The 15,373-nt window shown below is 42.5% G+C and overlaps 2 protein-coding genes across 5 annotated transcripts; one reads left to right on the top strand and one right to left on the bottom strand.

Moving 5' to 3' along the window:
* The first annotated feature begins 14 nt into the window (after positions 1-14).
* On the top strand, positions 15-3,034 carry gpx3 (glutathione peroxidase 3). Its single transcript, XM_079167752.1, has 5 exons — positions 15-158; positions 1,287-1,434; positions 1,544-1,661; positions 2,151-2,250; positions 2,525-3,034. Exons 1-5 carry the CDS (start codon positions 87-89, stop codon positions 2,732-2,734), a joined length of 648 nt encoding a protein of 215 aa, XP_079023878.1. The 5' UTR covers positions 15-86; the 3' UTR covers positions 2,735-3,034.
* Positions 3,035-3,197: 163 nt separating this feature from the next.
* tnip1 (TNFAIP3 interacting protein 1) lies at positions 3,198-13,657 on the bottom strand. 4 transcript variants are annotated; one of them, XM_079167273.1, is made up of 18 exons: positions 13,599-13,657; positions 12,391-12,573; positions 11,819-11,983; positions 11,618-11,703; positions 11,370-11,426; positions 10,453-10,662; positions 9,765-9,859; positions 9,184-9,358; positions 8,891-8,983; positions 8,699-8,764; positions 7,412-7,543; positions 7,155-7,283; positions 6,937-7,071; positions 6,442-6,567; positions 6,191-6,274; positions 5,508-5,723; positions 5,137-5,221; positions 3,198-4,796 (listed from the first exon to the last, which is right to left on the bottom strand). In XM_079167273.1, exons 2-18 carry the CDS (start codon positions 12,536-12,538, stop codon positions 4,693-4,695), a joined length of 2,106 nt encoding a protein of 701 aa, XP_079023399.1. In that variant the 5' UTR covers positions 12,539-12,573; positions 13,599-13,657; the 3' UTR covers positions 3,198-4,692. The 4 variants fall into 4 exon arrangements, with proteins under 4 accessions (XP_079023399.1, XP_079023401.1, XP_079023400.1 ...); XM_079167275.1 differs by having other exon boundaries at positions 5,508-5,633; XM_079167274.1 differs by having other exon boundaries at positions 11,840-11,983.
* Between the last annotated feature and the right edge of the window lie 1,716 nt (positions 13,658-15,373).

The raw sequence follows: 15,373 nt of genomic DNA, 5'->3' as shown, positions 1-15,373 counted from the left end.
GCCAGAGGAGTCAAACCATCCCGTGGGAGAAGCGGACAGACAAGTTCAGAGTGAGTCGTCACCGTGTCGGTGAAGGACGAGACGTGATGCGGTCCTTCTTACCTCTGCTGCTGCTCGGTCTGCTGCGACCCTGCACCGGCGGAATCCCACTCACACAGGTAGGCTACCTGTTGACACACACACACACACACACACACACACACACACACACACACACACACACACACGGTGTGTATCCAGATAGATAAAGACAGACGTGACACCGACAACCTAATACCAGACGACACCACTGTCTGTTAAAATAAGGCACCGTTCACACCTGCGCTGTGTAAACCTTAATTAAGCTGTATTTAGATGTATGACGTAACCTAAACGGTAAGCAGTATTGCCCCGCGTGTACGTTTTGTCATAAGTCGACTTTTATGTTGAAAACCGGTGTTACGCAATAATGTAAAAAAAAATAGATAGACTGGTATCTTTGTCTAATCCACGTGATGTTGACATCCTGAATACTTGGTAGGCGTTGTCTCAACAACACGCGACAACAAAAAGTTAGTAATCCACATTAGGTATGGTTTATGGTTACATTTTATTTTCTGCAGCTATAGTTTTTAAGTGCATCAGCTTCATCAAATGTTTTTTAAATAATGACAATTGCTGGCCTTTAATGCTTAGCGGTTTACATGCACGTGGAAATGAAAGCAAACGTGACAATTCGCAGGACGTCGCTTCTGTTTTCCACCTCTCACACACACAGGGCCAGCCACCTCAGTCACACAGATGCGCTCTGAACTCTATGAAATTATGATTGTCGTGATTAGATGTAGAGGGCATTATTCCTCAGTGGGTAAGAATAAACTGAGATCTGTGAGTGTTTATTTAACCAAGTGCCCATGTTTTTTTTTTTTTTTTCATGAGGGCAATGTCCTGCTGGAAAATTGTAAAAGCTCCAAGCAAAATAAATGACTCATGAAACTAATCATTAAAAGCAGTGGGTGACTGAAATGTTACAAAACACACCCACCATAATCAAATATTTGTATAAAATGAGTGGTCAAGGCCTAAAGCAAATGAAGTCCATATAGTACAAGTCCATATAGGCACATGCTTTGTTGCATATATATATATATATATATATATATATATATATATATATATATATATATATATATATATATATTACATCCAACCAGGCTTTTATCAGCCAAAATGCTACCCCAAAGAAATGCTGATGATCGTGTTGGCCTATGGCCAGTTGTGCTTTGACCCGTCTTTCTGCTCCCCAGCTGTGTGAACCCACAGATGACACTATTTACAAATACCAGGCGAAGACTCTAAACGAGAGTCGCACTGTGAACTTCAGTGACTTCATGGGCAAGAGTGTCCTCTTCATCAACGTGGCCACGTACTGAGGGTTCACCTACCAGTACGTGGGTAAGAAACGGCTCGACAGGCAGCGTTATTTTCTGTTGCAGTATTTAAAAAAAATAAAATAAAAAAAGCTTCTCTTATCTGAATACATTTTTCTTTTCCTTTTTATCAGCACTGAATGCACTACCCGAGAAGCTGAAATCGTACGGACTAACCATTCTGGGCTTTCCCTGCAACCAATTTGGGAAACAGGAACCAGGGCTGAGGCATGAAATTCTTCCCGGTTTGAAGTGAGCAATGGTTCTCGTTGAATGCAAATCAATATCGGGTCAGCCTGAAAACACTATAAACCCAACCAACTGAACAACAGGCTTTCATTTCAGAGCAGTATAAACCTTCTTCAGCTTGTAGCTGTGGAAACACGAGAATCCCCTAACCTTGAGTCACAAGACGGTATACATTGTAATGTTCTGTAACATAAGAGCCTTCAAAGCTGGATGTAGAGAGGAATTTGCAATCATCTTAAATCCTCTGTCAATCAACAAAGCTTCATTAATGAAGGAACGCATCCTTTGGCAATAAGATCAGTTTCTGTTCGAGGCTTTAACGCACATAGAATGTATGTCTTAGGTTCCACCAGTCGTCTTATACCCAAAGCCATTGCAATAGGCTATAGTGTGTTTTTTATTCTCAGCTCGTAGTGAATCTAGGGCAGCTGCCAAGCCACCAAGTGCTCAGAGGCACGTCCACTGATAAGCGGCCCTCTTTTTGGATTCCAGGTATGTTAGACCAGGCAATGGATTCGTTCCAGACTTCCAGCTGTTTGAGAAAGGTGACGTGAATGGAAAAGACGAGCAAGGGGTTTTCACTTTCCTGAAGGTACGTTGTGTGATTTGAAAGCTTCCATGTATACTGTAGTCTGTATCCATAACGCTGTCCTCAAACTCCTCAAATGATTCATTAGCTGTGAACTGCTATTAATAGCTCTTTGATTTGTGATCCACTGGAAAACATTCTCACTCACTAGGCTTCCGATAATGGATGAAGTGCATGTATTCAATATCTCAGCTGTCTATTTTTATAAGGTACAGCTCTGTAAGATGGTTGTTCTTTGTTGCGCTCTCATCCTAACGCTGTGCTTTCTGCCGTGCAGAACACCTGCCCTCCAGTCGGAGACCTCCTCGGTGACCCTGCCACAATGTTCTGGACGCCCGTGAAACTCGGCGACATCAAGTGGAACTTTGAAAAGTTTCTGGTGGGTCCAGACGGGAAGCCGGTGATGAGGTGGCACCCGAGTGTCAGCGTTTCTCAGGTCGAAGCTGACATTCACCATCACCTGTTCAAACAGCGGACGTATATCTGATTCATCACACCGTATTCTCCATCTACTCAAGTACCTGTAATGAGATGCGTAGAGCTAATGTAAAACAGTTAAAAGTAACGTTAACAGATTCTGATACATGAAGACGGCATGTTTAATGAAGAGGAGGCTTGAAAACAGGAAGTCTGTGGAGCCTCTTCTGAGTCTAAGGGTTCAGGCCAGCTCTTCAGTGCATTCGAGCTGCCCTGTGATCCCACAGCTTCATGTCATCTTCTCATCCCAGGACCTGTTAGCCGTTGCATCCTAAATGTTACTTACTTATAATAAATCACGGAGAACATACTAATGTGAGGACCTTTTTTTTGTTTTTTTTAAAAACAAGACAACCAATATTATGAGGGTGTCATGAAAAAGTGAACATGATTTAGAGAATCTGTGGCCCCGACATTTCTATCGTGCAATAAAAAAAAAAATGGACATGAATAAGCAAGGTAAGATGCTAAAAGACATTTAGAATAGATTTATTAAGCCAGTCAAATACAAAAAGTCTCACATGTGCTTTTGCCTACAGCAAAAAAAGAAAGAAAAAGGGCTACAAACCAAGAAAATACAACTGCCAGTAATTACAGCACACCTTTCAAAGTGCAATTCGGCTAATTTTTAATTTCAGCTCTCACCCATCAGGACTTTGTTCCCTGTAAGTTAACTTGTTTGATAAGATGGAGCTTCCGCTTAGTCATTTGCACACATTTTTAAAGCCCTTCACTGTGTGTTTAGCTGATTGATTTGAGATTGAATCTTTTTTTTAAAATGGTAACACACATTCTGTTGGAGGTGTGGATCCTGTGTCTACTATCAGGGCTCTTGACTTTGTGTCGCAACAGTTCACGGGACAGTGAGCACGGCGTTCGTTGCTCCTGCCAGATGTTTTCCTCTGAGGAGCAGCTGTATTGCTGTAACATTGGATCTCGGGGGCCCCTAAACACTGATGGAAATCTTACTGTTTCGGTACTGGCTGTAAGATCACAACTCGGTAAGCTAAGGTATAAACGTGGCTATCGCTGCCGCCTAAAAGGTCTCGGTGTGGTAACGTCTAGATACTGTATGTCGGGGCTAAACTGTGTAGTACAGGACGCAGTAAGATGAGTATGAGAATCGGAATGAGTGGTCAAATCAAATGTGGTCAAGTAGAAGTGTTGTGTTTAATGAGATTAGGTCCATCATCATGGGAAAAAAAAAAAAAGAAAAGGTTGTGTATGTACTGTGCATTGTGTATTGTGTCTGATACAAACGTACAATGTCAATAGCTACAATATATTGGGATTACACTAACAACATAGAAAGAACAGCATTACTAAAGACAATGATTTACACTTAGTCAATGCAACTATCAAAACAGCAGGTTATAAATAAATTATCAATCACAATCATGTTTTTGGTATGATACCATCAAAATGCATTTCCCAAAATTTTTGTATTTTAACAACCACTTTTGAACAGTTACACGTATGGGACATTTCTATAACATCGATGGTACTGAAGGATCAATCAACAGTCACATTGTAAAGTCTATGATTCAATGTACCGCTATAATCATTCGTTGTTGGAATGAGTATATGTTGCCTTATTCATATTGGGGAATGGCTTCCTGTAACCCTACAAGTGTCAGGTTGTTACACATTTGCAGAGATGCAAGCACATAAGTATATATATTCTGGAAAAAAAAAGAACAATGTTGATTATTCCAACCTATTTAATAAATGACTTCAGTTCCTGATTTTAAAAAAAAGAAGAAAAAAAACCCCTAAATATTTAATGTATATCTTCAGAATAGCGAAGTGTTTCACAAATAGCCTTATAAAACGCAAGTATAAACAACATTACAATAGGATATCTACAGTTCAGTAGGAAAATTATAGATCAAATCACACCTTGTCAACTCAAAAACAAACTGATTTCATGCTACTACCCAGACTCCATTTGGTGGGTACGGTGATGCTTTAGTGCTTTCCGGGGTCAATGTTCTGTCGCTCCCTTTTTCCAAATCCTGCTGCTGCAGCTGCAGCTGCTGCTGCTGCTGATGCGGTTGTTGTTGCGGACTGATCTACAGACACAGAAGAAACAAGAATGCGTTATCGTCACAGTCACAGACTTTGCTACTACACTTTTCATTTGAAATGAACACAGTAAACATTTAGCTATTGTGTGCGGTGATGTAATGAGTCAATGATTAGCATGAGAGGTAAAAGGATGGCAATATTCTATACATTTCTTGTCAACAAATCTCATGTAACAACAAACAATGAATTGATCATACTAACGAGTATCATCTGGTACTCTCAAGTGTTGAGAGACAGACTACTGCGTCAAACGGCATTTTGTTGACAATAAGGAGCTATACAGAGTAACGCCAGCTGTCTTGCACTTGGCTGTCTGTACCATACCTGCATTCTCTGGTGGTGGTCTTGAGCTCTCTCCGACCGCTCTGGCCCCTCTCGGCTGCGGGAATGACGACTGCCACGGAAAACCCTGAGCAAAGAGAAAGCGCCACCTCAGCTGAAATCACTGCATAGACCCATTCATCACAACCAGCAGCCCTCAAGTCTTTGCCGTAACCTAACAATGGTTATTGAATGTAAGCGTGGCTAAGGTTGAGCTACAGTTAAGACCTAATTACAACTGCTTGTTCCCCCCCCCCCCCCCCTCCCCAAAAAAAGATAAGGGGAGGATTGGTGAGAGAGAAAAGGGCCTCGTTTCCTCATCGGACCAGAGTCACCCCAGAGACAGAGACAGAGGGGCCTTAGAGGACCCTTACCGGGGTAACGGGCTGGAAGTCTCGTACAGGGGGCGGTGCTGCGGCGGCTGCGGCTGTGGCGCCTGCTGCATTGGGCATCCGGGGAGGGAAGTGTACGGGCCAGCCCTCGGGGCCCTGCGGTCCCACCTGCACAAAGGGACCACAGTAGGGAGGGCTCAGCGGGCCGTTCACTGAGCCTGACGTGGGGTCTGAGGTACGTCTTTCCTGCTGCTGCCCCTACGAGGGATCACAAGTGCACACGTGATCCCCAATCAGTGCCCGGCTGCTAGCGAGCGCAGTGGCCCTGTCATGGCACGGGCCACCGCTGAGCTACTGCAGCTGCCTCCCACTGAGGAGTGTGAATGCTCCACCTGACAAACAAACCTAGCTGGAGCGAGGCTCTTGTACTGGAGTGTTAATTTGGCCAGTAGGAACTTATTACAGTCAACATCTACATGACAGCATTCTGTCACAAGGGGGCGCTAGTCAGCAAGGTCTACCACAAGTCACATCCTACTGCACGATGCGTCCCTAAAGGCTTGTAGAGCCACTTTCAGTGAAGGCCTCGGCCCCTATGTAAATGCACTCGAGAGCGTGGCCAAACACACATCACATCTCCAGGCTGACGGCACAGTTTCATTTAGAACTTCAACTCGTCTGCGACACAACCAGGCTCAGACCTGAGCAGCAGCAGCAGCCAGTACCTGTTTGTGATGCTGCATCTGCAGTCTCTCCAGCTTACATCGCTCCGTACGTTCTCTCTGACACTCGTTCTGTGCCTGATGAAGCTGAACCACAAAAACAAAGGAAAGAAATAAATGAATACGGAAAAAACAAATCCCACATTAGAGAGCAGTACACACGCACACGCACACGCACGCACACACACACACACACACACACACACACACACACACACACACACACACAGAGACAGAGAGCGAAGACAGCTTACCTGATTGGTCAAATTAGTAATCTGACCCTGAAGTCTCTCAACCTGCCGCCTCAAGTCCTCCTTTTCCTCATTCATCCGCTCCCTGTCACTCCTCTCTTTTCTGAAGTCTTCTTCAAAGATCTTCACCTGAAGTACAAAACAACAATTACAAAGCAGTCGAGTAAACACATGTGCAATTGCAACAGAACTGTGTGAATGTTCGAGACATTCCGCTACACTTGAACTGATCGCACAGTGCGTTAAAAACAACAACAAAAAAGTTACACGGGTCACGAGTGTTCAACCTCAGGTGTGTAGTACCAGTTTGCACATGTGCAGTACCGATGTTGTTGTTGTTGGTCCTGCTTAGCGTAAAATTAGCTGATAAACGATCCGATAACGTAATATCAGATCAATGCTTGGACTTTTAGGTTGTATCAGAGCCATTTCCTATACTGGTATCGTTATCCGAACATCTAGTACACACGTGTGTGTATGTTTTGTTGCATGCCTGACCTGTTCCTTTAGTACAGCAATTTGAGTGAGCAGTTCCTGCTTCTTCAGGTTATTGGCTGCGTCGGCAAAGTTACCCTGACCAGGTGGTTGTTGTGAGGACGAAGGGGTGTGCAGGTTTAAGGCCTCCTCTAAAGCCTGAAGTAAGACAGAACAAGTATTAACACAGAAGGAAAAGTGGAAGAGCTGCAGAGCGTAGAGGAGAGACCGAGCGCACTCACCCTGTTGAGGCGTTGGATCTCCTTCTCCTGGTACTCCCTCTGCTTGCTGAGAGGCAGCAGCTGATCCTGCAGGTAGCGAATCTTCTGCTTCAGCTCAGTGGTTTCAGAGTTGAGGCACTCCTTCTCCCCCTGAAATACACACACCCAAAAAAACACCTTTTGGAATGTATCCTCTTTTTGTTTTTTTGGTTTCCGTGTCCTGGTTTTGAAATGTTGGACCATTTTCCCCCCTGGGCTTCGTGTCCTTGTGTTCTCACCTGTACGTTTTCTATCTTGGACTTGGCCAGCAGCAGCTTCTTGTCGTAGTCGCGCTGCCTCTGCTCTCGCTCGGCCTCCAGCTCCAGCACGGTTTTCTGGGACTCAGCCAGCCGTTGTCTGAGGTCTGTGATCTGAGGGACAATGTGAAGCATTTAGTCCAGGACAACTAACCAAAGCTACGAAACACAATTCTCAAAAAATTAAATAATAATGTGCTTCAGTAAACATCCGTTGGTGCGTGCGTTAGGATGCGTCCTTACAAATGTCTGTGGTGAAATTATAAACTAAACCACAGCGACAAGGACACATTTGCAAACACATGCAGTTCTGTTTTTGTACAGAATATGAACAAACCTAGTGACGCAAATGGATATATCTAGGGTTCTGTGGTCTAAACCCAAGGCTGCATGGTGTCTCTGTCTCAACAAAGTGTGAATGTAGGTTTGTTCATGATTGTGGGTGAGCACACGCGTAGGTGTGTGAGTACGAGTGTGAGTGTGTGTAGATGTGTGTGTGTCTCTGCTGCCCTCTGACTGCACCGCGAGAGGAAGTCAGCGGGTACCAGAGAGGTGAGGGGAATTCTGCCTGAGGTGTGACAGGCCGTGTGGTAAGTATGCTCAGATAGCGAGCTATTGCAAGATTGCACCTTTCCACTGGACAAGCACATAGACAAGCACACACACACACACACACACACACAGCTGCTGCACTGCCAACTGATGCACACGAACGTCAGAGTCCTCCGTTCCTTTAAGATATTTCCGAATTACAAAATCCCTGCCATCTGTCATTTCAAAAGCATGTCAACTTTTAATGGTAATGGAAAAATTTGTATTATCTATAATTCCACTGGCGTAACAGCAAAACATGTTGAGTAGAGTTCAGTTTGAATCTAGAGCAAAAAGACAACGGGCTCTCCGTTCTGAGCACATACATTAGTTTTATATGGAATGAGGACAGTTTTATGGAAAAATGCAAGATGAATACTCCACGTACTAAATAAACATGGAGACATTTTTGTGCAATTTCCAAGTGCTTTGTTTTGAATTTAAAAAAGAATCCAGGCACGTTAAAGTGGTCTTTGTAATATCCTAAAAATTAAAACAAATATAAACCAGTCAGGAATACTTGATGGACTGGATTAAAATGAAGCGTTTTACTTTTATTTAAAAATCGAGATTTCAAAATGAAAACGTTTGTCTTCGTTACTCATCCTCCTTCCTCACTCGAGGACACAGCGATGTCTTCCCACACCAATCACAACAGCTGTAAAGTCATCACTGTACCTTCTGTTCAAACTGTGACTTCATGGAGTTCCACTGAATGTCCCACTGCTTGTTCACCTCCAGTACCTGTAAGCAGCGCCACAAAGTGAAACAGATGACACTGAAGATATAGGAAACAGACTACACAGAGACTTTCCCTTATGGCAAAAAGAGGATGAGCAGTAAGGGCCGACAAAAAAAAAAAAGACTCACATCCTTTCTCTGCTTCTCCAAAAGCTTGATCTTCTTTTCATACACCTCGGCATCACACGGTTTAGTCGGGGTTTTCTCTGCAGCTTTTCCACTCTGGGGGCACACCAAACATTTCTTAATCCGCAACATTCCTCCATAACTCGACCCTCCACATCGTAAGAGTTTAAAGTCACAAGCTGATTGAGAAAGCCTTTAATTTTAAATAAAATATATTCAGCATGTAAATGACAGATTTACTGATATGAGGCCAAGTAAAAAAATAATAATTTCTAGGTTAATTCATTTAAAACTACCTTCTGCGGTGTGGTGGCCTCCATCTTGGGTCTCACAGCAGCCGATTCCTCCTTCACAGGCTCCTCTTTGGCCTCCGGAGCTTCGGTGTCAGATGACGCTGCCGCTGCTGCCGCTGCTGCCGCCGCTGCCACCGCCGCGCCCGTGACCACCTCCTTGAGTTTTAGATTCTCCTGCCTGAATCGGCAAAGAAAATGAAAATGACAAGTGTGTGAGCACGGTCCCTTCCCAGAGTTTGTTGAGGTTTTCGCACGGCTTCAGGACGTCCTTTGGGAAGAACCTACGATACCTTCTGAGTGCAATGACGCCAACAGAAAGCAGTGGAATAATCCCCCGTCAAAAGTGAAAGTATGGGACGAAGTCAAAACTGTGGAGGGCTCTGTCATCCAAACAGTATCGGGGGGCGGGGGCTTAGTCACAAGGTTCAAAAGGTTATGAGAAACATAATTGTCCCAAATAAAATAAACAAGAATTATTTGTAGGAAACAACGTGTTCTCTTTCACCTTACTGACAATACAGTTTGTGCTCCAGCAGAAGCAACACAAAGACCAGTGAAATGTAAAAGAGGAAGAAAAACGTTACCTCAGCTGTTCCAAGTCTTGATTCCTGATATGATGATCCTCTTCCATTTTCTTCCGAAGCTCATTGTTCTCCTGTCTGAGCTGCTCACAGAGAGTCTAGAAAACCAGAAGAGAAATCTCAATATCTGGCATCTGTCTGTATGATGACGTCAACATTCGTTTTTAGCATCTTCGAGCCGGAAGCAGCCTCCTTTAACACGGTGGTACAATGCAAAGGGCACTTTATGTGTTAGTATGTTGAATACTGAAACATGTGTCCCACCGTTATGGCACAAAGTTAGTCTTCAGGAGCATGGTCCAACAACGATTTTAGAAGTTTATGCGAGAGGTTTTGAAAAACAAAAATTAAATAAAATGTGAAAAAAATAGACCAAGTCACTGGAAATACTGCTTCAATTTTGCACTTTTGTAAATAAAAATGAAGCGGTAATGTGTTTCTGGTACTGCTCACTCTTTATGTGATCGTCTATGTTATATAGGCCTCGATATTTATATTGCTTTTATTGCGACGCACTTTGCTCACATTGCTTAGAAAGGTGCGATAGCAGTAAAGTTATTACAGTTCAAATGTTCACATAAAAAAAATATATTAAAAATGTGGAGATGAGCCTTTAAATCATCACAGAACGTCGTTAAAGTTAATGTGTAGCATGTAATGCGAGTCAGGCCAGAGTCATCGTGTCGCATACCTGTAGGAGGGAAGTCCTCTGTTCATTTTTTTGGACCTTAGAGGAAAGATGGTGAAACTCCACGGCCATGCGACCGAGGTGAGCCAACAGCTGGTTGGGGTTGGACTCCTCTGCGAATATGCTGAAGGAGCTCTCTAGTCTCTTCAGCTGGCTGGTTAGCTCGATGTTCTCCTGAGGCAGGACGGGGATTACTCCGGCCACTGACCCGGCCTGGAGACACGCAGACAGGTTAACAGTCTTCTCCCTCTCAGGCTGACTCAGAGTGCAATGCATTTCAACCAGCACAAGACTGAAAGACCAACAAGCTGTAAAGGTCATTGTGTTACTATTTTTAGGAATAGCAGCAGCTAATTTATATGCAAAAGGAAAACCAGTCTTTCCTGTTGGATCTAAATTTAATCCTCACACAGTATAGTTGCATGTGGTAATACTTTTACCAAACATAATGTGTTCAGGTGTTAAACTGTGCCAAAAGTAAGCTTTAGAGTTTTATTATATAACCGAGGACATTAGTTTTGACAAAATACGTGTCAGAAATATTCTGGCATCGTGTCCCATTAACACATCCCCTTGGATGCAGCGTGTGAATGAATCAGCGGTGTAATTCCAGTCAGTAATAATGCTGGACTTTCCCCTGGCTGACTCAGGCTGGAGCTACCAGTATTGAGTTTGTTGGTGAGTCACTGCACCAAGGATATGTTCCTAATATTGAGACAATGGCTATGAAAAGAGGAAAGGTCAATTATGTGACACTAAATAGTTACTTTTGGGAGTGAGCACCAGGAGCAGTGTCATATCCTAAAACATATTAAATTGTTTAATCAAATTAAAAAGGGTTTTTTTTCGTTCTTTTGAGTTCCTGTGGTAGTTGTTAAGTTATTCGTCATAATTTGTGTCACAAAAAGTCTGGTACGTACGATCAAGGCGTCGGAAGTCTTCCCATCTACATTCACGACCTCAAACTCTGAGGCCTCCTGTGAAAAAACAAACAGAAAGCAGCACTTTAGTGCACGCACTGACTGTAATTGCATCAATAAACTTGGAAGAATAAAACAAACATCCTCCTCGTCTCCGCCCTTATAATCTCTGCATCTAATGTCATTTACAATTTTACAATCTTCACAAAGTCGTTTCTGTGCTCTCACTCACAGTACAGATTACTTACAATGGGCTTCTCGGAATGAAGGGTCTTCCCTAAACAGCTCGTTTGCTCCTCCTTCTGCTCCGCAGTGGAGTGTAAACCGTGTTTACCTGAAGCAACACAAGAACCAAGGTTAGGTTTCACTTTAGTAGAACAGCACTACGAGTACAGCGTGAATACAAATGTGAAAAATATGTCTAGTTAATAAGTTAAATCAACAATTACCATCAAGTATGTGAGGCCTACTTTGTGTCTCAGTCTGAGTGGGCCCCCCCATACACAGACTGCCGGCAAAGCTGGTGGACTTGAGGGCCTCGTTGTCTCTCACCAGTTCCTCCACTCGCTGCCGAAGCCTTGATGCCTCCGATTGAGACTCTTCCAGCAAATCACCTGCAAGTTTCAGAGAGATCTCGTCTCCGTGATCTAACTTTTTTAAACAAACACTGCTTCGACTAGATCTCTCAGCATGAGCAGTCGTCAATATATGACATGATAGCAGCAGTTCGGTGACAAACTATGTGCAAGTAGCACTCCTTTGGTGAGTCACAAAAGGAGCAATCAGGCCGTTCACATCGCATGCAAGCTTTTCAACAAAACTACAAATGAAGATCGGCCAGCTTTACTACATTCCACTTCATTTGCAGCACAACAGTTCCCCTTATACATATACACACACACAAATATGTGGGGAAAAACATCCTCAGATGTTCAGACAGATGTGTAACGCCAAAGAGCAGCTGGCATTTAGTCCTCGGTCCTTAGCTTTGAGGTAACCATGCTGTCTTTGGGAACCTTACCTAAGCTCTTAAGTCCCTTCATCCGCTCCCTCAGTATGCTGTTCTCCTCCAGTAGCTGTCTGTAGCTGCTTCCCCCTCCGGCCTCCTCCCTGGCCTTGACCTCACTCCCACCTGGATCATAGATGCGGTACGGGCCTTTCCCTTCCATCGCCGTCGCTCACTTCCTAGACATGGTTCTCTGAACTGTAAAAAGAAGAGAGAAACAGTTCATTTCAGCTGAATTCAAAACGTATAAAAGTACATGATACTACTTGGTGGAAGATAAAAGAACACCTATTTAAAAAACGATTTACAGAAGGACTGAGTACTTGTGTTCCTTCACCCTTTGCAATGGGAGAAGCGACTTTAACATTGACAAACAGACACGTTTGAATCCCAGGTTGAAAGGTGAACTGATCATGCATCATGGAAAGTATGGTTAGGTACATTACGACACCCAACTGCTTAAGCAGAGGAAGGAAATAGTTGAACAGAAGCATTGGCTAAAACGTTAGAGTAAGAGGAAAAATAACTTACCTACACTAGAAACCCCCTTGAACCACAACTTGTACTGTAGCACTACTACAAACGCTAAGAAATAAAACAAATGGGTGTTTCTGTTACTTTTCGATCGCGGATTAAATGAATACCACCCACTCAGATACTGTATGTACTTTGAGCTACCAGGCTAGAAAGCCCTCTTTCTCACTTCATAATTTATAGCAGTGACAAGTGAAACTATCGGATTAGCCTCTCAGCTTTGAGAGGACAAAAGCAGCAACATTTGTCACCACAGCGCTACCCTGCCAGAGTGAAACATATGGCAAGAATGTGCTAACGTTTGTGATGGCTAAATATGACAACTACATCGTTCATATCCGAGGGGAAAAAAGGACAAAAGCAGAGGAAAAAATGGTAAATGTTCGGTGAATCCTGCAAACACACATCTAACCAATAGTCGAGAGTCAAATACAGCACAATCCAGCAAATGATAGCTACCTTGATTGGCTGAAGAAGGCTAATATTAGTTTTCGCTGTTGTCATGCAAATTGCTAGCAACATCCTCGTTAGCTCTCGGCTAGCTAACACTAGATGACAGTGCGGGACAGGAAGCCGCTAGCGCTTCTTTTTTTACCCGCTAATAATACTTTTATTGATGCAGTAAGTCAGTTGGAAAGCGCAGTTAAGCGACAAACAAAAGAACAAAGAGGTGTCTTTTGTCTGGATACCTTTCAGCTCGCAGTGGCCTCTCGTCTCCCTAGCCCAGACATCTATTGCGGAAGTGGTCTACTGGTCTATGCTGTAACCCGGGAATTTCCACCTCGTTTGATGTAAACAACGACTGATTGACAGCCCAGCGGACCAATCAGGGCACAGCGCTCTGTCAGCGGGACACCAACAGGAGCCGCTGGCCGTAATGTAAACACTGGAGCAAAATGCTTCACATTTTCATATGAGTTTGGAAGAAGTTTTCACCAGAATGACACATGGTGGACTTTTAAATATGTTCATGAATAATGCTAATAATAATATATAGCAAGAATGGCTCATATGACTCAATGACGCGGGTGAGTAAAACAGATAATCAAAACCAGCCAGATATTTCTCTAGAGTCGTAATTATTTTTATTAGCTTCTTATTCTTTTTTTTTTACCTCTTGTAACTCACGTTTTATAGTCCAGGGACAAACCCAACCATTTTCACAGAATTACTTGTTTCTTCATTGATACATTTAGAGAAGGGGCTGCTGGGGGTTTCTGTTATTGCATCACACATTTCCTTTGAACCAGAAGGGCAATAAGGCTTGTTCAAGTTACACTGAACTTTTTACGTCCACACTATAGGTTAACAAGAAATATCTGGTATGAACGCTGCTGTGAGATATAAGATATTAATGTTATTATTAGTGCAACACACTATTATTTTCATTAATGATTAATCCGACGATTATTTTTCTTTATCAATTAGTTATTCAGCCTATTAAATAAAATAAAGAATAGTTAAAAATATGCCCATGAAGCTCAATTTGACTATTCAAACTGGTTGCTTTGTACAACAAACAGTCCAAAAACTTAAACGCACTCAGTAAGTAATGCACAACACACAGCAATACGCTAAGTATTCATATTTGATGAATAGAAAAAGAGTTAAACAATAAGTCAATTATTAAAATAGTTGTTGATTAGTTGTATGTCAATCGACTAATAATGAAGGAATCCTTTCAGCTCTGACTGTGACATGTTAAATGTGGTTACTTTAAAATAATACCACAGTGAAGTATAAATGTAATGTTTTCCTGGTCTTGAAGTCAAATGCAATATATTTGAAATGTTACAGGTAAAGAGGATCACTCTGCCACAGAGATTAATGATTTAGAGCAATAGTGACATCTTGTGGGAATAAACAAATTGTGGTCATATTTATACCCGAGAGAGTTACAAAGATCATTCTTCAGTTAACTGGAAGCACAAACTACTTCTGATGCATTTCATCTTGTGACCATTTACAATTAGACTGACCCACAAGGGTACTTGGTAATCCCAATCAAGTATTGTTCATTTCTACTACTCTGTAATGGGTATAAAATTATCACTTTAACTACCAAAAAGTCTATGAATCACAAGTAAAACATGCTGCTGCTTGACATCACAGAGAATTAAGACAAACACCCTCCATATAATTTTAGATTTTAGAGCATCAGCCTTGGAGTTGTTATCGGGAAGCGTGTTGTGTTAACACGGGAAACACCTAGTTTCCAAATTGTGTTGCATTATACATGACATGATTCATGATAAATTAATCTAAACTAATCACAATCACACCCTTGTTTTTCTATTTATGTGGCCATGATTAATATTACATTATTATACGAGACGAAAAAAAGTGCACGTTGAGGGTGTACACTAGTAATACTAAGGAACAGCTACTGTGAAAACTGCTAATAGAGAAACCAGTTCAGTAATAGTTTAGATAATAACCTACGTAAAATAGTACCTTCAAATGC

This window comes from Pholis gunnellus (assembly GCF_910591455.1).
Source record: "Pholis gunnellus genome assembly, chromosome: 10".
NCBI classification, from domain to species: domain Eukaryota; kingdom Metazoa; phylum Chordata; class Actinopteri; order Perciformes; family Pholidae; genus Pholis; species Pholis gunnellus.
The sequence above is the reverse complement of the archived record's forward strand: the minus strand, read 5'-3'. Positions and strand labels throughout refer to the sequence as shown.